Source organism: Aquarana catesbeiana, linkage group LG07 (assembly GCF_042186555.1).
Source record: "Aquarana catesbeiana isolate 2022-GZ linkage group LG07, ASM4218655v1, whole genome shotgun sequence".
NCBI lineage: Eukaryota > Metazoa > Chordata > Amphibia > Anura > Ranidae > Aquarana > Aquarana catesbeiana.
Genome location: NC_133330.1, coordinates 47,003,433 through 47,027,476, shown reverse-complemented (window position 1 = coordinate 47,027,476; position 24,044 = coordinate 47,003,433). Strand labels below are relative to the sequence as shown.

General features: G+C 42.9%; 1 protein-coding gene across 1 annotated transcript in view; it reads left to right on the top strand.

Annotated features, from left to right (window-relative positions):
- The window catches only part of CFAP20DC (CFAP20 domain containing), a 556,698-nt gene that overhangs the window by 266,582 nt on the left and 266,072 nt on the right, over positions 1-24,044 (top strand). Inside the window, exon 13 of the mRNA XM_073592150.1 lies at positions 19,061-19,374. Within this exon, the coding sequence (XP_073448251.1) occupies positions 19,061-19,374 (314 nt within the window). The remainder of the gene's footprint in view (positions 1-19,060; positions 19,375-24,044) is intronic.

The following is a 24,044-nucleotide window of genomic DNA, read 5'->3' as shown; positions in this document are numbered from 1 at the left end:
TAAACTCGGGAAAAGAGTCCAAATCCCGGGAATGTCCCGGGAAATCCAGGACAGTTAGTAAGTATGGTATTCTGATGCAGCCCCCCTCCCTGCATTCTCGCCTAGATGAGAATGACATACTCAAGCTCTTTAGTCCTCATGGCATATCCACATGACTTATCCTAGGAAGCATAGGCTTTTATACACTGTGGCTGGAGAAGGGCAGACCTGACATTGGTCATCAGAGGGCAGGTGGTTAAACGCAGGAGAGAAAGCCAACACTAAATGTCAGAGAAAAAGATGGCATGTGCAGGAAAACGCTTGATTGATTCGCTGGCTGGTGAGTATTTGTATACAAAGTAGAAGATATGAACAAATTTAACAAATGAACACTTAGGGGAAGAGTGGGAGGGAAGTTCCTTTTTAAAGTGTCACAGTCTAACCTGCAGATAACTGTTTGTGCATTCTTACCTCTTTGCTGCAGTGGCACTGCTATATCTGTGATTTCATTCACATGTGCTGCTGGCTTCTCTGTTCACCTATGGGTGTTTCCTGCTCTACTGTGAATTTATATGCTTTTCCCTTCTATTACTTCCTGGGTCACCTCCCTGTTTGCTTCCCTATATATAAATGTTCTCAGTGCAGCGCTCATTGCCTAATCAACTTCTCAGTTCTCTGAGCTCCTGGCTGCTTATTACTTCATGTATCCTGTCTGACTACCCGTGTACCTATCCTGGCTTCATCTACTGTCAATGCTTGCCTGCCCCCTGCCCTGACCTCGGCTTATTCCCTGGTTTTTCCTACAGTCTCCTGCTGTTGTACTCTACACTTGCCATCCCCACCATCAGGGGCCTTGGTGAAGAAGCAAGCTGGTGCTTAGACTCTGTGCCCTGGCGAACCCTGGGCTGATGAAATACAAGGGCTCACTATCACAGACTCCTGAAACAAAGCTGAATTACAGCTATGGTTTGTATTGCATAGTTACATTTGTCCTGCTTGGGCCAATGTAAGTATTCCATACCTGTAGGACCACTGTGGAAGTGGAAAATCACTATAGTAGTCACCACTACTACAGTGATTCAAGCTGGATCAATGTCACTATGCATAACAAACCATACCTGGAATTCAGTTTTAGGTATCTTCTAGTTGACAATGATAGGATAGTTTTCCAACCCATGAGTACAGTGCAACTAACAGGTGATATTAATGAAATACTATACAGTGGCTAAGTGGTTAGTTTTTCTGCCTAGCATCACTAAGGTTGCCGGTTCAAATCCCAGCCATGACACAACCTGCCTGGAGTTTGCATGTTCTCCCTGCGCCTTTGTGGGTTTCATCCGGGTACTCTGTTTTTCTCCCACACTCCAAAGACATGCTGGTAGGCAGTGGCATCGCTAGTGGCTATTGGGGCTATAGCCCTGAATCTGGAGCCCGTAGCCTTGAGTCTCTTGCCGCAGGGGTCCCTGCCTAACCAATGGCCCGTGGCCTCTCTGCAACCTGGCCGCGAGTGTGGCGGGTGGGCTGAATTAGAGAGCCAGGCAGGCGGATGAGAGAAGCGGGCGGATGAGCAGAGATGACATCTGTCTCCATCCGCCCCGGAATCACCACTCTCCTGCCCTTACTGGGAAACCGACGTGTCCCGTCTGGTCTATCCATTAGTGGAGCTTTCCTCACATAAACGGTCTCCCGGCAGCCCCTGTGTCCTGTGACGGCCGTTGGTGATCCTCCCATGATGGTCTCTTCAGTCCATTCTTTAGTGGAGCCCTTCATGAATAGGTGGGATCTGGTTGCTCCTGCCACTAAATGGACCAATGCTGCCAGCCTGCCACCAATGCAGCGACAATGCACATTTGGTGGCACTGGCTGGCATGGCAAGTGACAATCTGCAAATAGTGGCAGATAACATGGCAAGCGATCAATCCACATCTGGTGGCAAGTGACAATCCACATCCGGTGGCAGGTGACGTGGCAAGTGACAATCCACATCTGGTGGCAGGTGACGTGGCAAGTGACAATCCACATCTGGTGTCAGGCGACAGTGGCAAGTGACAAGCTGCATCTGGTGACAGGAGATGTGACAATCCACATCTGGTGTTAGGCGATGGTGGCAAGTGACAATCCACATCTGGTGGCAGGCGACGGTGGCAAGTGACAATCCACATCTGGTGCCAGGAGATGTGGCAAGTGACATGCCCAGGGCTCCCACTGATTCTGCATTATGGTGTGTTGAACAACTTCATTATATATTACAATATAACAATAGAAATAATGCGCTTCAATCACCTAGCATTAATTGGGCAGCGCATAAAGCCACCATTCGCGGCAAATTGATCCAGGTATCCTCTAGAAATAAACGAGATAACGCACAGAAGATACAGCAACAGGAAGACGAGTTACAAAAAATAGTTCAGGAACAAAAATCTAATCCTCATCTAGATCTGCGTCATAAAATAGATACAGCATGGACAGCGTTGAACCTTAGCCTCACAACCAAAGCTGAGAAATATCTCCGCTGGTCTAGACATCGTTTCTACACCAGGGGAGATAAACCTACTACCCTTTTGGCTAGAAAGCTAACCCCGCGTCCATTTAATCCCGCCATGCCGAGATTACGGACAAGGGATGGGAAACTTACCCAAAATCCCCAAATGATAATCCAAGAATTTGCGAGGTTCTTTACTAACTTATACAACAAACCAAACTCATTTCCCAAAGCCCGGGCAGATGAATTTTTTCATGATATTCCTTTACCACGAGTAGCACAAGAACACATAGAACTAATGGAAGGGGATTTTACAGAGGGGGAAATTTTGGCAGCCATTAAATTTTTGAATCCCACAAAAGCACCTGGCCCAGATGGTTTTCACAGGCCATTACTATAGAAAATTTGCAGTCATATTGACTCCACATCTGTGTTCCTTTTTTAATGCGATACGGAAAGGAAGCCCACTAGCTATGCACGAAAATGAGGCCCTTATACAAGTAATTTCTAAACCGGGAAAAGATCATGGAGACCCTGCTAACTATCGCCCTATATCGCTCATCAATGTGGACCTCAAGCTAATGACCAAAGTGTTAGCGACCAGAATGAACACCTTTCTAGCTAATTATATCCATCCAGACCAAGTGGGATTTGTCCTCAATCGGCAGGCCCCTGACCAAACCCGACGAGCGATAGACATTATAGCAGCGCTTAATTCTAACTGGGACGACCACGGCACACGGAAGGGAATGCTACTATCATTAGATCTTTGTAAGGCGTTTGACTCGGTCACATGGGAATACATCTATTACACATTAAGGAGATATGGATTTGGGTCTCACTTTCTGACTATACTACAGACATTACACAACGCACCTATGGCGAGACTCCAGATAAAAGGCTATAAATCACATACAATAGACATACACAGAGGAACGAGGCAAGGGTGCCCTTTGTCTCCTATTTTATTTATTTTGGCACTAGAACCCCTAGCGATTAAGATAAGATATCACCATGATATAAAGGGTATCTATTGTGGTGACAAGGAGCGGAAATGCTCTCTGTTTGCAGATGATATCTTGATGTTCCTCTCCTCCCCGGTTACGACTCTTCCCAATCTTTTTCAGGTCCTACGACGATTCACGTTTTTTTCAGGACTCACGATTAATCACTCCAAATCTGAAGCCCTAAATTTAACATTAGAACAGCAGACAGTCAAACAGCTCCAAAAGTCGTTCCAGTTCAAATGGCAGAAAGATAGGCTCCCATATCTAGGAATCTCTCTAACTCCCACTATACAGACCCTGTACCAAGCCATCTATCCCCCTCTATATGGGAAACTAACAGCAGATTTATTGAGATGGGCCGCTAGCCCTCCGTCGTGGTTCGGCAGACTGTACTCCATAAAAATGAACCTCTTGCTGAGATTGTTGTACTTGTTCAGAACTCTTCCAATTGCCATCAATAGATTCGACCTCAAGGTTTTTCAGAAAAAGATAAAGAAGTTCATTTGGGGAGATACGAGACCTAGGGTGAATAAGCGAACTCTCTATACCCCCAAAACTAAAGGAGGCCTGGGGGTCCCAGATTTGGTCAAATATTTTGAAGCAGCCCAGTTGGCCCAATTAATTTGCTCCCACTCTGGGCTACCTAAACCATCCTGGATGAAAATGGAATTATCCCCCTATCCCACAAAACCCATTAGCCATTTGATGTGGCTTCATATGAAAGACAGGCCGACCATATTGTGCCCTACACTATCCTTTTCATTGCGTTTATGGGATAGATTACAAAAGCCTTTTACTTTTCGCTCCACGCATGCTCCCTTAGCCCCGTTAACGGGCAACCCAGACTTCACCCCGGGTCTCAATCCTCACAGACTATCATGGTGGACTAACAAGGGTTTGATACGTATAGCTGATCTGTGTAATCATCAAGGTATATTATCGAAACAATCACTCATAGAAAAGCACCAGTTACCTAATACAGAATTTTATCATTACCTCCAAATAGTCCACTTCCTGAAAACCCTACAGCACAAGACCGATATTACGACTTCCACCCCAATGGAATATCTATGCAGGTCTTTTGATAAACATAAAGGTCATATATCACAAATTTATAGTATCCTGACTTCCAAGACGGAAAAATTATTTTATATGCAAAAGTGGGAACAGGATATGGAGGTAACGATGGAACTGGATACATGGTGTAAGGTGGCACAATCAGCTTCAAAAGGTTATATTAATACCTCTCTAATAGAGGCGAGTTACAAAGTTCTATTACGGTGGTATATGGTTCCGGCGAGAATCGCAACATACATCGCTGATGCCTCCCCACTATGTTTTAGGGGATGCGGCAAAGAAGGAACAATATACCATACTTGGTGGACCTGCCCTAAAGTCAAACGATTTTGGATACGCATATATAACTTTATCTACTCACTGACTCAAGTCAATCTAACCAAATCTCCACAACAGGCACTACTGGGGGGTCAAGTGGAAGGAGCAGGGCCGGATTAACATAGGGGCTTTTGGAGCTGCAGCTCCAGGCCCCCATCATAATATAGGCCCAAACACTCTAGATAATACAATCACCATGGCCCAGCCGTCGGCCGCCGGCAACTATATACCTTAACATTGCCAGGCAGCTGCATTATTTATAGGCCCACATATATGTCAGTCAGCTCAAATGTAATTGCGGCGATGCAGAGAGCAAACGTTGCAGTGCGGGCGGTACCAGTTCGCCGCCGAGGCTGAGCGTGCTCGCACACTGTAGGCGGAGCTTGACGTCCCGGCCAGCGTGACGTCATCCAGAGGCCTTCCCCGGCGTCCCCGCAGGCTTGATTGGGAAAGGACTGGAGTGCTGTGTGCGGGCGGTACTGCGAGCCAGGAGAAGGAGGATCTGCATTCAGCATTCTGCACAGCACAACTAAGTTCAAGTAAGCCTTGGGTGCTGGGCGGCCCGCTGGGGAAGTCAATGGCAGACTCAGGCAGATAAGTTCTATTTGTGAAATTGTGCAGCAGTGTGCAGGTGTATACTAGTAATGTGTGTACTGGCTGAAGTGAAGTGGTTAACTTACTTTTTTTTTGGGGGGGGCGGCTATATAAGTGCAACTCATCACATTAATGACTGTGCAGGCAGCCCATCAGTGCCCATTTAGTGCATCTCGTCAGTGCCACCTATCAGTGCCAGTGCCACCTATCAGTGCCATCCAATCAATATCAGTGCAGCTCATCAGTGCCACCTATCAGTGCCTATTAGTGCAGCTCATCAGTGCCTCCTATCAGTGCTGCCTATCAGTGCAGCTCATCAGTGCCACCTATCAGTGCCCATTAGTGCAGCTCATCAGTGCCAGTGCCACCTATCAGTGCTGCCTGACAGTGCAGCTAATCAGCACCGCCTATCAGTGCCACCTTGTCAGTGCCCATAAGTGCTGCCTGTCAGTGCCGCCTATCAGAGCCCATCAGTGCCCATTAGTGCAGTTCATCAGTGCCACCTATCATTGACCATCAGTGCTGCCTATCAGTGCAGCTCATCAGTGCCACCTATCATTGACCATCAGTGCCACCTATCAGTGTTAGTGCCACCCATCAGTGCTGCCTATAACTGCCCATCAGTGCCGCATAATAGTGCTGCCTCATCAGTGCCAACTTATCAGTGCCCATAAGTGCTGCCTGTCAGTGCCGCCTATCAGAGCCCATCAGTGCTGCCCATCAGTGCCCATTAGTGCAGTTCATCAGTGCCACCTATCATTGACCATCAGTGCTGCCTATCAGTGCCACCTATCATTGACCATCAGTGCCACCTATCAGTGTTAGTGCCACCCATCAGTGCTGCCTATAACTGCCCATCAGTGCCGCATAATAGTGCCACCTTACCAGTGCCCATAAGTGCTGCCTGTCAGTGCCTCCTATCACAGCCCATCAGTGCTGCTCATCAGTGCCCATTAGTGCAGCTCATCAGTGCCAGCTATCATTGCCCATCAGTGCTGCCTATCAGTGCAGCTCATCATAGCCCATCAGTTCTGCATATCAGTGCAGCCTCATCAGCGCCACCTTATCAATGCCCATCAGTGCTGCCTAATTGGTGCCCATCAGTGCCTATCAGTGCTGCCTCATCAGTGCTGCCTATCAGTGTAGCATCATCAGTGCACATCAGTGAAGAAGAAAAATTACTTATGGCAAAATATTATAACAAACTAAGAAGAACATTATTTTTTTAAATGTCTATCTTTTTTTCATGCTTAGCAAAAAATAAAAACCCCAGTGGCGTTTAAATACCACCAAAAAAAAGGTCTATTTGTGTAAAAAAAAAAAAAAATGACAAAAATCAAAACACATTCATTTCAGTGGGTGCAGTCTTAATCAATGTGACTCAAGGCGCGGGGACAGTAATTCCAGTCATTTTATGGGATCTTGGTGCGATTTGAGTGCCGTAGACTGCAATTTTCAATCATAAAGTTGCAAGAAAGTCACATGACTTTGGGTCGCAGCAGTGTGAACTGAACTCTGCCATCTTGGGGTCCCTCCACAGTGGGCGAACTGCCAGGGCCCAGTCACAAGAGCAACCCTTATGTCCCTGGTAGTTCCGCCATTGCTGCAGGTGGTCCCTTGTTGGTGTCTTTTTATTCTTGATACATTGTATCTCTGGTCTGTGGTCATTTTTCAGGTGAACATCTTTGGCCATTTTTGGGTAGGTTTTTGGACTTTTTTGCATGAGTTTCTAGTTTCTAGCTTTTTTTTTTTTTTATAATTCTTTTTAGGCAATTAAAAGTTACCAGATAAAAACACATGCCTTTCAGACCCTCGCATTGAAGTCTACTGGGGGAAAAAACAGTTGACTCTGATCTAGAAGAAGCTCATCTAATTTTTGAGCTGCTGTCTTCAAGCGGCACTACACTCAGATGTGAATGGGCACCATTCAGTATAATGACAATACTAGTGTTAAGCGTTAAAACACTTTTGGTGGAGCTTCAAATAGCTCAGGTATTAACGGGATCTTAAAGCGGTTGTAAACCTCAGATATGAGATATGAACAAAGCATCTCCCTCTATAGTGTGTACATATGTCACTTAAGAGTACTAAGTGTCATTTTTGCCCACTGCTTTATTCCTCCGCTGTCAACATGAATCAATTCTGTCACCATTTTTTACTTGGTGTCAGGAAAACTTGTCAGAAGTGATTCATGTTGATTCATGATAAAGCAGTGGGCAGAAATGACACTTAGTGCTCTTAATTGACATTAAAAATGACAAAAATGTCATATGAGTACAGTGTTGTATGACCATGCAATTGTCATTCAAAGTGTGACCGCGCTGAAAGCTGAAAATTTCCATAAAAAGGCCCACCGAAATCCTCAGCCCCAGGCCCATGATGCTCTTAATCTGGCCCTGGGAAGGAGTGCCTGGACATATAAGGAAACTCATATCTTTTATATTTACAGCATCTAGAATCGCGGTGGCTAGATCTTGGAGAAAGCCCCTGATCCCCTTTGAATTGGTAAGAGCAAAGCTGACATGGATCATGATTAACGAACGCCTTTCGGTGATCCTTTTGGATAAACAGCGGGCTTTCGACAGGATTTGGGAACCATGGTTGTCCTATCTGTCTACGGGCTTTGACAGTTAATGGATCTTAATAGGGATCCTTAGGGGTGCACTCAACCCCAACTCTTCCCCCACCTTTTCTTTTCTTCCTTATTTCCCCCCCTTATTCTTCTTACTCTTTCCTCTCTTCCTTTTGTTTGTTTTTTGCAGGTTTTCTTGTTTTATGTCATTGTCCTAGAGCTATATAAGAAGGATCAAGATCTGACATTTGAATTATTAGTCATAAGGCGGAGGGGTGTGGGGCGGGGGCCTTCCCGTCCACAGTGTAGATCCCGAATGAGGTGGATGGTTGGGTCCCTGACGTCGCACCTTCTCTCGAAGCAACACATGGGAGGTGTGGAAATAGCTCTAGAGACAACGAAAGTATAAAGAAAGACAATTATATTTCCAAACTTATGATGCTCTATACCCTGACTATATGTATATATGAGTGAAGGGAACAAAATAGGCCATGAGCAACTGGTAAGCCGTATTCACCTCATCCAGAGATAATAGAGATGACACAGTCTGTTTATAGGATCCTTGCAGGCCATGTTGGCTGAGATATGTTTCCCTTTTTCTTCTTCTTTTGTACTCAAGGAATGTATATTGTATATTTTGTATATGCTATTTTCAATAAAAATCATTGGAAAAGAAAAAGAGAGGGAGGGAGGGAGGGAGAGAGGGAGAAGGAAAAAGAGAAAGAAAGAGGGATAAAGGGAGGGAGAGGGAAAGAGAGAAAGAAAGAGGGATGGAGGGAGGGAGGGAGAAAGAAAGAGGGATGGAGTGAGGGAGTGAGGGAGGGAGAAGGAAAGAGAGAAAGAAAGAAAGAGGGATGGAGGGAGGGAGAAGGAAAGAAAGAAAGAGGGAGGGAGAGAGAGAGAAAGAGAGAGAGAGAGATGGGTTCTCGGCCATAATACTCTTGCAGACAGAACGAGACTCTAGTACAGTTTAGCCATAATAAACTTTGTTCTTGTGTTCTTGCTCACCTCAATCACTAACCACTAACTCCATGCCCCAACACGGGCAGTAACAGGGCAGTGCACAGCGCACCCATTGGCTGGAATGCAGTGCAGCTTGCCTCCTGCTACCTCCTCAGCCAGTAGTTGGCTGAATTTTTCTGTGACATCTCTCCCTCCATCACCCAGTCCTGACTACCAGCCCACCCAGCTAACTATGTGGGCGGCCCAGGACGACACATTTGCCGACCATGCTCACGCCTCTCCGGGTGACAATGGAATGGTGCGGCTTTTTTATGGGGGATCAGACCCCCAGGCCCAGTCTGCCCCTCTGAATTTCGTGAATGTCCCGGTCAAATCAGGACAGTTGGCAACTATGCAATACCTGTTCATCCCTGTGCCGGTAAAACACAGCACTGCATGGAGCAAGGATCAAATCGCCCTGTGTGAACAAGACCTAAAAGGCAAACAGCAGCTAGCAGAAGAAATAATATTATTTATTCTGTACAATGTGAGGTTAGCTCAGAGCTGCCAAATAATGAGGAGGAGCAGCTTGTTGACTTAATTTGCTTAGAATCTTCTGCTCTTCTTGATCCCCCGCAGTTACATCCTAGCCTGCTATTGCTAGTACTAACACATACTTACAATTTTCTTTCCCTCCATGGTATTCCTTTAAATTTTCCCTTGGCTGCCAGCTAGTTAACCTGCCTAAGTATGCACCAGTTGTAGATTTTAGGGTACTTTCTACGTCAAGCACATTAGGTTAAAACATGGTCAGAAAGACTCCATGAAATACTTATCTTCATGCATTTTTTATTTGTGTATCGTTCTTCACGAGGGCCTGAAATTTGAAATTCAAATTAAAACTGAAGCTAATGGGCCTCTTGGGATTCTCTTTTAAAAAAGTTCCTGAAGTTTTCAGTGGAATCTGGAATCACACAGGCCCATCACACAAGCCTCCGGTTCATTTACATTCCTCAGTCACCGTCAGTGAAAAGTATCGCTGAACGATTACAATAAATGAAGCATGTTCAACTTGAATTACATCAAAGGAGGAAAAGCCTTAAAGGACTGACTGCAAGGCAGGTGTTAATTATAATTTCAGACTTGTGAATTTCTCACACATTATTATAACCCAAACTGACAATGAAATGCAAATGAATTGCCCATAGCTATGACCACTATTTTCCATCAATTATTAAGAAAATTGCAAGTTTGTGTAAAAATCTTAACTGGACAATATTTCATTTCCTCTTCGCTTTCCAAATCATTTAAAAATTGAAGAAATATAAAATGCAATGTAATTCTGATTATTTTTTTATGACACCGCTATTAAACTCTGAAAAAGGTATAATTAAATAGTCCAATTGTGATTTTTTTTTTTTTTTTTTTACCCGAAAACAACGCTTCATTTTTGTCATTGTATATTTTATTCTGAAAGCTTGTAATTAATAGAATTGTATATATTTCTATAATAATAACAAAAGATGTATTGATATGTATATAACAAACATCTCTTATCTAAAACAATGCCAAAAATGAATAACTCTTTCCATAGAAGGAAATTCTGCTTTGTTCATATTGTAAACCCAACTACTGAGTTTCTATAAGTAACTCCCTATTTGGCTGGTAAATATAATAGTGCAAGGATTTTTTAGTGCTGTTAGTAAAGTTATAATAAATATCTGTTGTTCATGCCAGTTTCTGCTTCTTCTGTGGGCTTCCTGTGATAGGGTGACTCCTAATGCTGTGGTACTGTTTTCACCCTCCCTTGCCTGCATTGGCAATATGGAATGCCGTGCCGTTGCACAGTGTGCCTGCAAGTTCCCCTTGTAAAACACTGATATCACAGGCAGCAATGTCTCCTGATCTGTTCTTTTAATGCTTGATTAACAGCAGTACTGTAGTGAAACACTCATCATCCCGCCAAGACACAGGGTGTGATGTCTTGAAGCCAGCAATGCATAAAATAGTCCAGCACTACCCAAAATTTACCATATCCAATGTAACACATGTAGTTAAATACAGTATGCATAATAAAAAAGTGCATAAATCAATATAGACCCCTACAGATTATAGGGGAAACACTTAAAGTGTTACTAAACCCACAACAATAAAATCAGTCTGTATATGCAGTAAAGCATGCTTGTTATACTCACTGTGGAACCTAAGGGGATAATCCTCTGCATTGTGTAAAAAGGCTGTTTGATCCTGTCTTATCTGATCATCCCCTTCTTCCACTGTCCCCTAACCATCTCCTGATAGAACAGAGCCTTTGGAGTCACTTTGCACATGCTCAGTTTGGTGTGTATTGCTAGAGGGTTTTGTTTTTTTTCTTGGGAGAGTGCATGTGATTGGCACAGGACCATTCAGCACTGTCCAGACAGAGGGGCAGGGGTCCTGCAGCCTCATAGGACAGTCATAAGAGAATAAAAACTCCTCCTACAAACTTTAACCATACACTGATAGAAGTCACAAGATTGTTATATACTGTTGAGGGGAAAAGGTATTTAGCCGTTTATATTTACTAAAACGATTGCATTTCCATGTTCTGTGTACTGTGGGAGACCAGATATAGTGAATGCAGAGTCCTGGGTTTGGTAACACTTTAAAGTGTTACTAAACCCAGGACTCTGCATTCACTATATCTGGTCTCCCACAGTACACAGAACATGGAAATGCAATTGTTTTAGTAAATAGAAATGGCGAGATAATTTTTTTTAGGGTTGCCCCGATACCACTTTTTTAAGACTCTCCGATACCAATACTTTTTTTTGGCAGTAGCTTTTTATTTTTATTTTTTTTTACAATTTTTTATTTTTTACAATGCTTTCTTTTTTTTTTCGGGGAGGGGGGAGAGAGTGGACAGTCAGTGTCAGTGTTTATTTTATTTTTTATTATTCTAACAGTTTTACTTTAGAATATTTATTTAGTACATAATTTCTTTCTTTTTTTTTCTTTTTTTGTTAGGGGGGCTTTGGTGAGATATCAGGGGTCTAAACAGACCCCTGACATCTCCCCTTTGAGACATGGAAAGGGACTAAGCATACAGATTCCCCAGTCCCTTTCTGAGCAGCTTTAGCAGCACTGGAGATGAATGGACAGGACACAGAGGCTCCTCTTGATTCATAAACTGAAGCATCGTTAACATCTTGGAACTTATTAAAGGGGGCTCCCAGATTACGATAAGCCCTCCGCCCGCAGACCCCCGACAACCTACGGCCAGGGTTGTCGGGAAGAGGCCCCCCTCATGATTCATACCAGACACCTGTCAGCAATGATTGTCTCTCATCGCAAAAGGAAAAAACAGTTCTCCTTTCATGATGAGCGAGCCAGTGCGAGATGCACAGTACCCTGTCGCCGAGAACCAGCGCGATGGGATCGTGCTGGAAACACATTCTCGCGGTCAGGTACTGTATGTATTCTGCTACATATTTCTGGTAAAAAATCCCAATAAGCATATTGATTGGTTTGCGCAAAAGTTATCGCATCTACAAACTATTGGATTGATTTATGGACTATTTTTTAAATTGTTTTTACTAGTAATGGCGGCAATCAGTGATTTCTAGCGGGACTGCAACATTGTGGCAGGCAGATCTGACACTAAGTGACACTTTTTGGGGACCAGTGACACCAATACAGAGATCAATGCTAAAAAAAAATACACTGTCACTGTATAAATGACACTGGCAGGTAGGGGTTAACATCAGGGACAATCAAAGGGTTACGTGTGCTTCTAAGGAGTGCTTTCTAACTGTGCAGGAATGCTGACACTGGAGGAAAACAGAGATCCATGTTTCTGCTTAGCAGAAACACAGGATCTCCATTTTTCCTCCCTCACAGAATGGCAATCTGCCTTGTTTACATAAGCAGACTGCCGTTCTGTCTCTCCTCTGAACGATTGGCGGGTTCCAGCGGCCATCACGGCCACCAGACCAGCGGCTCCAGTGGGTGCGGGCACCAGAGCCGACAGTAAATGTACGTGGGCGGTCCTTAAGTGGTTAATGTACTTCTTTTGCAAAAAAAAACAGCTTTCCATTTATTCTACACATGCTTACCTCACTCTCTTCATGGCTGTTTAATAACAGTGCTCCATTACTTCTGCCTTACTTCCTGGTCAGACTTTAGGTCATGACACAGGAAGGAGTTGACCAGCTGAGGGTAGATGATGCAGGGTGTGTGCGAATGAGATCAACTGATCAACTCCTTCCTGTGGCATGACCTAAAGTCTGTAGACTTGAAGAGCTCTTGCTGTAGACTCAACTCTGCAACTTTGCTCTTGCTAGAGACTTGCCACACAAATTTGCTACAAATTGAAAAGCGTCAACCAGAACTTGTGCTTTAAGTGTTCTGCAAGTGTACAACTTGCCAGTGAAAATGTGCAGCAAGTTAACATGATGTACAATTCAACACTGCCACAAATGTGTGGCAAGTTATACTTGCTATCTGGGTGTCCCTGCAATCAGAAGACATTAGACATGTGCGCCATCAATAAATTCGTTTAGTTTCATTCCGTTCCATTTCGTATTAGAATTAATTCGTAATTCGTGTCCGAAATTCAATTTAAATTCGTATGAAATATGAATTTTCGTTGGGTTCGTTAACTTTTCGTAAAAATGACGAAGTTTGTTATGAAGAATTTATCATTATGAGGGGCTCCCACCATCCCCTTGCTGTGCTGACTTCCTGGGTTTTTAACTTTTAGGTTTGTTAACTTTTCGTTACAATTACGAATGTTTGTTAGGAATTTGGATCCGAATTTCGTAAACTAAATTTCGTATTTTGTACAAAATTCGGAAGCATAGCAATTTGTATTTCGGATCCTCCCGAATGTACGAATTTACGGAAATTCGTACGAATTTTCGATTCGTACAAATCTATTCGCACATGTCTAACAGTGATATAGCGACCACTTGACCATTGAATGAACTGGTAATTTAAGAGTATTTCTTTAATCTTATATATTAAAAGTAACAGTGTTTATAAAAGTACAGGGTTCACATATACGTTAAGGGCTCATGTTTGCAGACACAAAAAACGCTGCATTTAGAGCCATAAATTGTATAGTTTTCTACAGATCCGAACACAGTGGTATTGTTTGCTAAGGGGTCAGTACACACAGCTGCATTCACGTCAATAAAATTTCACCAAGAAGGATCTTTAAAAACAAAATATAAAATTTTGTGGCCGTGGTCAGTAATTTATGCTTGTACTCATCTTAATGCATATGTAAATTTGTGCTAGAGTAAGTGGAATAATACATTTTGTGGATATGTACAGTACCTTTTTTTTGTCTAAACATGTGTTAGACAAAAGCATTTACTGACCATTAGTTTGAATATATACGACAGGATCTTCTATCAGCCTCTGCCAGCGAGATCCTGTGTAGATATCAGTAAATTAATTACAGCCATGTGCATGAGCCCTACATTGATTTTTCCATTTTGGTTGGCTGCTGGTGGGTGGGATCACCCACTGGTTTCTCATACGTTTCAAAGACCCCAGGGATAAGATCTCCACACTAGAATTTCTGAATTTGTACCTCATTTCAAAGTTTCCTAGGGCTTCTGGTGCAAAGGAAAATGTCTTGCTTTTTATATTGAACACAGCATGTAATAACAGAAATATCCAAAATGTAGCAAAACAATCCCCTTGTAATAGCCTGTATAGGTGAGTGGAATTTGGAACACAGACTTAGTTAAAGTCTACCTCAACACAACTTTTTACAATTTTGGATGGAGTGTGGAAGGGTTACAACCACTGTCAGTTTTCAGATTTTTTTTGCTGCCTCTATCCCCACTGAGGGGATTCAACCTTTTTATTTGTCTGGGTGACCACTGTCAGAAATTATAGAAAATGTAGAGAGAGAGCGCATATTAACCGCTTCAGCCCCGGAAGATTTTACCCCCTTCCTGACCAGAGCACTTTTTGCGATACGGCACTGTGCTTTAACCAACAATTGCGTGGTCGTGCGACGTTGCACCCAAACAAAATTGACGTTCCTTTTTTTTCCCCACAAATAGAGCTTTCTTTTGGTGGTATTTGATCGCCTCTGCGGTTTTTATTTTTTGCACTATAAACAAAAAAAGAGCGACAATTTTGAGAAAGACGCATTATTTTTTACTTTTTGCTATAATAAATATCCCCATTTTTTTTTTTAAAGTAAATTTCTTTTCAGTTTAGGCCGATATGTATTCTTCTACATATTTTTGGTAATAAAAATCTCAATCTCATAACATTTTTATTTTTAATTATTTTTTTTACTAGTAACGGCAGCAATGTACGATTTTTATCGTGACTGCGACATTATGGCGGACACATCGGACAATTTTGACACATTTTTGGGACCATTGACATTTATACAGCGATCAGTGCAATAAAAATGCATTAATTACTGTAAAAATGTCACTGGCAGTGAAGGGGTGATCAAGGGGTTAAATGTGTTCCCTAGTGTGTGTTCTAACTGAAGGGGAGATGGGACTTGCTAGGGGAGGAGATAGATCGGTGTTCACACCTTGTATGAACACATGATCTGTCTCTTCTCCCCTCAGAGGTTCTCGCCTCGTCACGAGTCATCGAGACCACCGGGCACTCACATCGGCTCCGGGGGCAAGCAGCGCGCCCCTAGTGGCCACCAGAAGAAGTGACGTAACATGAAGGCGATTTGCGCAGTCGAACCATGTTGCTGCAGTACAACTGCGGCGGCTGGTCGGCAAGCGGTTAATTATTTAATTAGTGTGTGAATCACAAACATCGCCACACAGTAATACAAAAATTTGGGAGGCTAACATTTTTATATATAAGTACCAGTAGAAAAGTGTTTTCCTTGCCAGCAGCTGCAAGGTGGGACCCCTGCTTTTTTGTGGGGAAGCGGAGGTCCTACTGCAGGGGTCATACACCCCCCCCCCAAATGAGTCAGCATGTAAGCAGGGGGGTTTTAGTGGAAAGGTGGGTGACATTTCCTTCATGTTCCCCTTCTCGTTGGTTGCAAAATGTGGGTCACATAGGCCTACCCTGGAGTGGGTTCTTCTGGGATACGCTAGGCACTTAATGTAGGTCACTTTCCTGCACATGGGGTACATTACTTAAAACAAATGACTGAACTTTCGTCAACCTTCTAAATGTTGATATACACCATCACTGTTACCATTTAGGAGGGACACAGAGAGCCAGTGCCTTCTCCACCTGTCCAACGTATCTCACTACCTCACTCCCAGTAACAGAATGGGGTCCCGTCATGCACCTAGTGCTCCATGTGTGCACTCACTTAACTCTTCTTCTTCCGTACCTGTGCACAGGTACCTCTGAGGTGCTGATCTGCTCCCATTGCTATGGAAGACAGACCTGCTCAAGGAGAGAGTGAAAATAGATAGATTCACCTGTCACGTATACACTTACTTACTTACGACAGGCTGCTAGAGAAACCTTTGTTACCCTTGGTAACCACTTGCATCTTCATACTGTATTAACTCTTCTCCAGCTGTCTTCATACCCCAATGTGCTTAACTGACCCGAGCTGTAGGCTGTGTGTGCTGGATACTTACATTACACCCCTTTAGTAACTTCAGACCAGGCAAAGACAACATTTCAAAAACTTTACTGGAAATTCGCAGTATACAGAACACAGTGCACAGTCTTTTCCTAACATCCCCAATCCCTAACTCAGGCTTGCGATACGGCACTGCGTCGCTTTAACTGACAATGTCACGGTCGTGCGACGTTGTACCCAAAAAAAAATTGACGTCCTTTTTTCCCACAGATAGAGCTTTCTTTTGGTGGTATTTGATCACCTCTGCGGTTTTTATTTTTTGCGCTATAAACAAAAAAAGAGCGACAATTCTGAAAAAAAAGCAATATTTTTTACTTTTTGCTATAATAAATATCCCCCAAATATTATATAAAAAAACTAATTTCTTCCACAGTTTAGGCCAATATGTATTCTTCTACATATTTTTGGTAAAAAAAAATCACAATAAGCGTATATTGATTGGTTTGTACAAAAGTTATCTCGTGTAGAAAATAGGGGATAGATTTGTGGCATTTTTATTATTATTTTTTTTTTTTATTATTAGTAATGGCGGCGATCTGCGATTTTTATCATGACTGAGACATTCAGATCGGACACTTTTGACACTATTTTGGGACCATTGGCATTTATACAGCAATCAGTGCTATAAAAATGCACTGATTACTATGTAAATGTCACTGGCAGGGAAGGGGTTAAACACTAGGGGAGATCAAGAGGTTAAGTGTGTTCCCTCAGTGTGTTCCAACTGTAGGGGGGATGGGCTCACTAGAACATGACTGAGATCACTGGGAGCAGTAGATCCCTGTCATGTTGCTAGGCAGAACAGGGAAATGCCTTGTTTACATCTCCCCGCTCTGTGCTATGATCACGGGCCACTAGCGGACATCAAGTTTGCGGGACCCGCCGTCACACTCCCGCGGCACGTGCCTGCTAGCCACGGATGACGCAGCGACGTACGGGTACATTGTTTTGCGCACCCGTGCCACTTTGCCAAGGTATATCGGCGTGAGCTGGTCAGTTAAACACGTTTTTTTCTGATCCACAAACTTAAATTGAATGTTCAATTGGGCCTTAAAGCTGAACTCCAAGCTTGTATCTAATGCATAGTTGAAATAAAACATATAGGAACTGTTTTGACTGATAACAAATATTCTAATTCTGTGCTGCTTGTCTTGTGACCTTGACACCCCTGCCAGACATCGAGAGTACAGGGATGAAGATTATCAAAGGAATTTGCGCTTAGGATATGTGTGACTGCTGTCTCCCTATAAAAAAGTCCCACCTAGGTGAAACCTAATCAAAGTGTAAAAAACGTAAAAAGGGAAATGGCGCTGTACTATTGAAAAAACATATGTGTATATAACTAATAATGTTGTGTTGGCCACCAAATGAACGTATATATATGTAACCATATACATAAAGCGTGCAAACTGTGTTTAAACAGCAAGAACCAAGTGCTACCTAGCACGTAAAAAAGTGACGTGTGCTAAAAATATGTGCAAAGGGTAAAGTATAAAAAAGTGTAATAAATGTAAATAAAATATATATATGAAGGTGTATGTGAAGAGATGCAGTCAATAAATAAATAGCATCAGCTGATGTGAGTAATACCTGTCAACAACACTGGTATAAGATACAAACATATAGGCTAAATGAGCTACTGTGGATAATATCCAATAAATAATTAAAACTGAATGTTCATATCAAGTATTAACCAATAGTACCCAACAAATTAAAATCAAAATTCAGTGTCCATATAAAGTAACATAGTGCTTCCTTTAATAGGTGAGAATTTTCTAGGGATAAGCAAAGAACGTGCTGGCAAAAGTGACTGTGCTCCCCTCTTGTGCTTTCACTCACCAGAGCGCTTCACCCCTGCAGGGGTACAAGCGTGCATAAAATGATGTGATCCCGGTCTCAGAGTCGCAATATCCCTCTGGTTCCCAGCTTTAGGAAAAGAAAGGTCATCCACAGACGGAGGGGAAGAAGACTCCAGTGTCCCCCCTCTACAGCATAACTCTCCGCATGTATGTGTGATCACCTAATCCAGTTCCACTTGGTCAGAGTTCCAGCAAGCAAAAAGGTGGCAAGCTCAAAGATGAGCAGGGATGATTCATCACTTTGCTTTCTCCTTCTGTCAGCATGCAGCACAACTGACTGGTGCTTATGGCAGCCCTTACCTCTCCCAGCCTGAGTGGTGATGGGAAGGGCATTACAAATGGCTCATACGAGCAGAGATTGAGGTACTGACACTAGTTGCATAAAACACTTAATCATATTTTTAAATGAACACATTATTTGGTGTTTTTAGTTGCCATGAGTTCAGCTTTAAAGATAAAAGATTAGTTGGAGAGAAAACAGAGCTGATTTACCATCTGTTAAATAACTGCTTGGTGCTGCATATACACACAAATACAAGTTATAGATCGGTGCTCTCTTGTGTATCACACTTGAGAAGCCAAAAATGTGCTAATTATACCCAATTGTTATGAGGATTATCACCTTTCATGTGCTTTATCTTCCAGATGAGTGGCTATTTCCTGACGCTTCCCAAGATGAAGAATCCATATTGTCTAATACCCAACATCAAACAAACGTCAGTCTCGGCTGTCACCCGCTGGCAGATAGCAGCCAAAATGACACCAGCTATCCTGCAGATGGGACTCCTGAGGACCCACGTGAAGTATCCCCCACTTCCTCAATGATTTGTACAACATCTCATGGGAAAATTCAGGCCTTTCAGATTTCCAGAGACGTCATCTCGCCAGATCTCCTGGAACATGACGGACGAGGAGCACAAATGGAGGATGATTTCTATGGAAGTGACAGCAGCCATGAGGTACATTTGTTATGTAATCATAAAAAGCACGAGTGCAGAGCCTGATGTCTACTAGGATTCCAAACGTACCTAGCATATTAATATGTCATATGAATATAAAATACATATGATTATGAATAAATATAGCACTCGGAAACACAATAAGTGAAAAATAAAAATATATAAAAAAATATATAAGTGATAAAACAAAACAAAGTCCAAAGTAAGTGACTAAAGGTGCTCCAATCCAAAGTGAAGGGAAAAGGTGCTTCAGAAAATTCAGGTGCGCAACACCCCCTCATGTATCCCCACTAACCAGATCAAAACGACCCCCAGCTTTTCAGTCTGGTGGGTCACTTAAAGCTTGGTATGGATGTCTTAGAATGGCAGGCAAGATGTCAGGTCATCAGATCCAGGATTCCTTGGTGGAGTTTCTCAGCCAGACAAACAAGTACCCAGAAGTAAAAAAGAATGGAACTGATAGTGAAGTACCATTAAAAAAGGTTTATTTGAAAAAAGGGATGGGTAGTTACAAAAAGTAAGATCAAACAAGCATCAAACATGGAGCTCTTAGTATAAAAAAGGTCGTTCCTGGCTTGCGTTCCATGAGACCGGAAGTGACGTCAGTGATACCGGAAATAGCTATTTTGCAGCTTGCCAATTCTTAGATGCAGTAGCTGCATTTGTTTTTCTTAGGCATTCTTTCCTTTATTTTCATCTGGTGATCTTGCCAGTAGGTCTGTTATTTTTCAACAGAACAAGCTCTCCTGCAGATGTAGTATTTAGTGGGTTGGGACGAACCATTTAGCACTAACAGGGGTGCTTACAACACTCCCCTCCCCTCATATTGACAATGCTGCTGTCCAAACGTGTCTCTGTTTCTCCTTCATCCAGAGTGTAGGCACCCTAATAGCGGAGGAGTGTTGCTAGCTGGATCAGCATGTAAAAATAGAGAGTAAAAAAGAAAACTAATGCAGCAATAACATCTAATGATTGGTTACATGCAATATATTACATTTTTGGCTTTGGATTTAATTCCGCTTTACAGGCTAATGACTAGGCCATTGTGTTGCAAAGTGCAGCCTTATGGACATACACTCTATTACTAAAAGTATTGGGATGCCTGCCTTTACACGTACATGAACTTTGATAGAATCCCAGTCTTAGTCCGTTGGGTTCAATATTGAGTTGGCCCACCCTTCGCAGCCATATTAGCTTCATCTCTTCTGGGAAGGCTGCCCACAAGTTTTGGAGTGTGTCTATGAGAATGTTTGACCATTCTTCCAGAAGGGCATTAGTGAGGTCAGGCACTGATGTTGGATAAGAAGGCCTGGCTTGCAGTCTCTGCTCTAAATCATCCCAAAGATGTTCTATCGGATTGAGGCCAGTCAAGTTCTTCCACCCCAAACTCGCTTCCTGTTCCAACATGACTGTGTACCAGTGCACAAACAAGGTCCATAAAGACATGGATGAGCGAGTTTGGGGATACATTTTTTAGGGTACTGCTTAGGCATAATTAACTTCTTGCCACCCGCGCTATAGCCGAAAGACGACTACAGCGCAGGCCTTAATTGCCGGGAGGGCGTCCATAGATGTCCTCCCGAGCATGCACTGTACCTGCGGGTCGCGCGGAGTGCGCTCTGTGGTCACCGAGTCTATGAGATCCCGGCCCCTTACCATGTGATCAGCTGTCAGCCAATGACATCTGATGATGTGATGTAAACAGAAGATCTGTAATCTGTACTTTTTTCCCCTTGCGCTATCAATGTGAGGGAAAAAAAAAAGTTGATCACCAGCTTCTGTCAGAGGGACATTGGTCCCTCACCCAGAGAGCTGCCGCTGCCTCATCTGTGCCCACCAGTGCCACCTATCAGTGCCCACAGTGCCACCTACTTGGCCCACCAGTGCTGCCAATCAATGCCCATCAGTGTCTCATCATTAGTGCCACTGATCAGTGCTGCCTATCAGTGTCACCTACCAGTGTCCATCAGTGCCACCTATCAGTGCTGCTTATCAGTGCCCTTCGGTGCCACCTATCAGTGCCCTTCAGTGTCCATCAGTGCAGCCTCATCAGCACACATCAATGAAGGAGAAAAATTACCTGTTTTCAAAATTTTATAACAAACTATGAAACAGGGTTTTTTTTTCAAAATTTTCAGTCTTTTTTGATTTTTTTTAGCAAAAAAAAAACTCAGCAGTGATTAAATACCACCAAAAGAAATCTCTATTTGTGTAAAAAAAATGATAAAAATTTCATTTGGGTACAGTGTTGCATGACCGCGCAATTGTCATTCAAAGTGTGAGAACGCTGAAAGCTGAAAATTGGCCTGGGCAGGAAGGGTTTTTTTTTTTTTAATCAAAAAGGGTTTTATTGATTACATACAAAATGCTTACAAAATGTTTACAAGCAGTATGGACATACAATCTCTTTTTCTACCATTGAATTTATATTCAGAAGTCAGTAAGATAAAGCAAAGAAAACATGTTTTGCACCTCACAGAAATGTACACCGTGAAGTAGTAATGGACAGTCTTTATCACACAGTGTGCAGTAACTACCTGATACTGTGCACTCTCTATACCTCATTCTTTACAGCAGCAGCCGGTCCATAATAAGATCAACTGGAGCCAATCCCGGAACGTTCAACCAATGTGACCAAATTTTATCAAACCTTCTCATACTGCCCCTGTGTTGATATATATGTTTCTCTAATCTAATGGTATTACCCATTTGTTTCAGCCATTCTCTCACCACCGGTGGTTCTTCTGATTTCCAGTGGCTTTCTGACCTGGAATAGAGCCCTGGTTATCCATATTCTAGAGGGGTCCTCCTCTGAGACATCATCCATGATACCTAGTAGGCAAAGTTTGGGGTGAGCTTTCAGGTGTACCTAGAAGACAATGTTAATAGTGTCCATTACCTCCTTCCAGTAGGTGTGTAATTTGGGGCACCTCCACAACATGTGGATCAGGTCGCCATGGTCTCTCTTGCATCTACTACATACGGGATCCTCTCTTACCCCCATTCTTGCCAGCCTAGCTGGGGTATAGCGTACTCTGAGCAGAATGTAGAGTTGAGACAATCTTTGGGCCACGTTAAGGGAGCACTGGGGAATCGCCGAGAGGACCTCTTCCCGTTGGTCCTCCTCAAAGGCACCTATAGCGCCCTCCCACTTGGATATGAGCCCTATAGTATTGTCAGGGAGAACTTTGGTAAGGAGCATGGAGTAGCAGCAGGAAATGAACCCCTTATATGTAGACACTTCTCTAATATAATTAAAAATGGGTGTGGGATTCTGAATCCATGTGTCAGGAAGGGGGTTTAAGTGCCCAGTAAGCAAGTGGTTAAAGCAGTTCTTCACCCGGTTTGAAAAAAAACCTAAAAGTCAGCAGCTACAAATACTTTAGCTGCTGTCTTTTAATAGAAGGACACTTACCTGTCCAGGGGTCTAGCGCTCTGCTCACCCAAACCGGTTCTGTGAGCAGCTGGCTGTGATTCCTTGCAGCTTCAGTAGAACTTTCCCTTTAGTCTTTAGGGTGATTTTCCGCTTTAACACTTCAAGATGTTCCTTATAACATAGCAAAACTTAACTTTTTTGGGTTCAGGTCCACTTTAAGAGATTAATTAATGGGGTTTGTGTTATGGCATTTTGTTACACCATTCCTTTTGTTTGAATTGGCTTGCTTTTTTATTTAGCAAAGTGGCTAATCTTTATAGCAGGGAATGGTTTAGTGCAGCATGCTATACTTTGCCTGTACTAGATATTAAAATGCAGGTTTCAGCATTCCCCAAGTATGATGCAAAGACATTAGCACAGATGAGTATGGCCCAGAGCTTGTTCATTGATCGAACTGTGCAGATGTGCTATTAGAGAACACAGCATTTTTTCTCCATCATCTGTCATTTCGAAGAGCTATTCAACATTCCAGAGTCATTTGTTATATATGGACAAACCTTTCAATGATTTATTTGTTTATGATCAATGACATCTGCGCAGAGTCCCCTCTAAATCATGTTCATGTCACTTATGTAGGCGGGAACATGGACATTACTTACAAAGCAGCATGAATCATCGCTGTAATGTACAAGATAGCCATAAATTAACTCTGATTATTTGAAATTATATAACAGGTCGGTAATAGCAATATTTGGTGTAAAGGTTATTGTGGTTGTTTGAGTCAGTTTTAGAAATACTCTTTAAGGATTGCTAAAGGTCTCTACAGACATTCTAAGAGTATTTTTATACAGTCCAACTGGTTACAGTCACATCTTGTGGAAAAAAAAAAAAAAAAAAAAAGATGCTATCATTTTAAGAAAACTGTAAGCTGCTAAACGGTATTGAGTGCGTGTGCTCAAAGGTGCCTGAATATATAGACAGCCGTTTTACCCAAATGCAGGGCTTTTCTTATCAGGCAAAGCTTGTGGGTGGGGCCTACTCGCCCTGCACATGGCGATACCTTTCACGCGAAGCGCGCTCATCAATGCCCTGGACCAGGCTGAGACTGCAGTCATATAAAGAATCTAACATTAATGCCGCGTACACACGATTGGAATTTCCGTCAGAAAAAACTTGCATGGTTTTTCTGACGGAATTCCGCTCAAGCTTGCCTTGCATACACACGTTCACACAAAAGTTCTCTGAACTTTCGAACGACAAGAACGCGGTGACGTACAACACTACGACAAGCCGA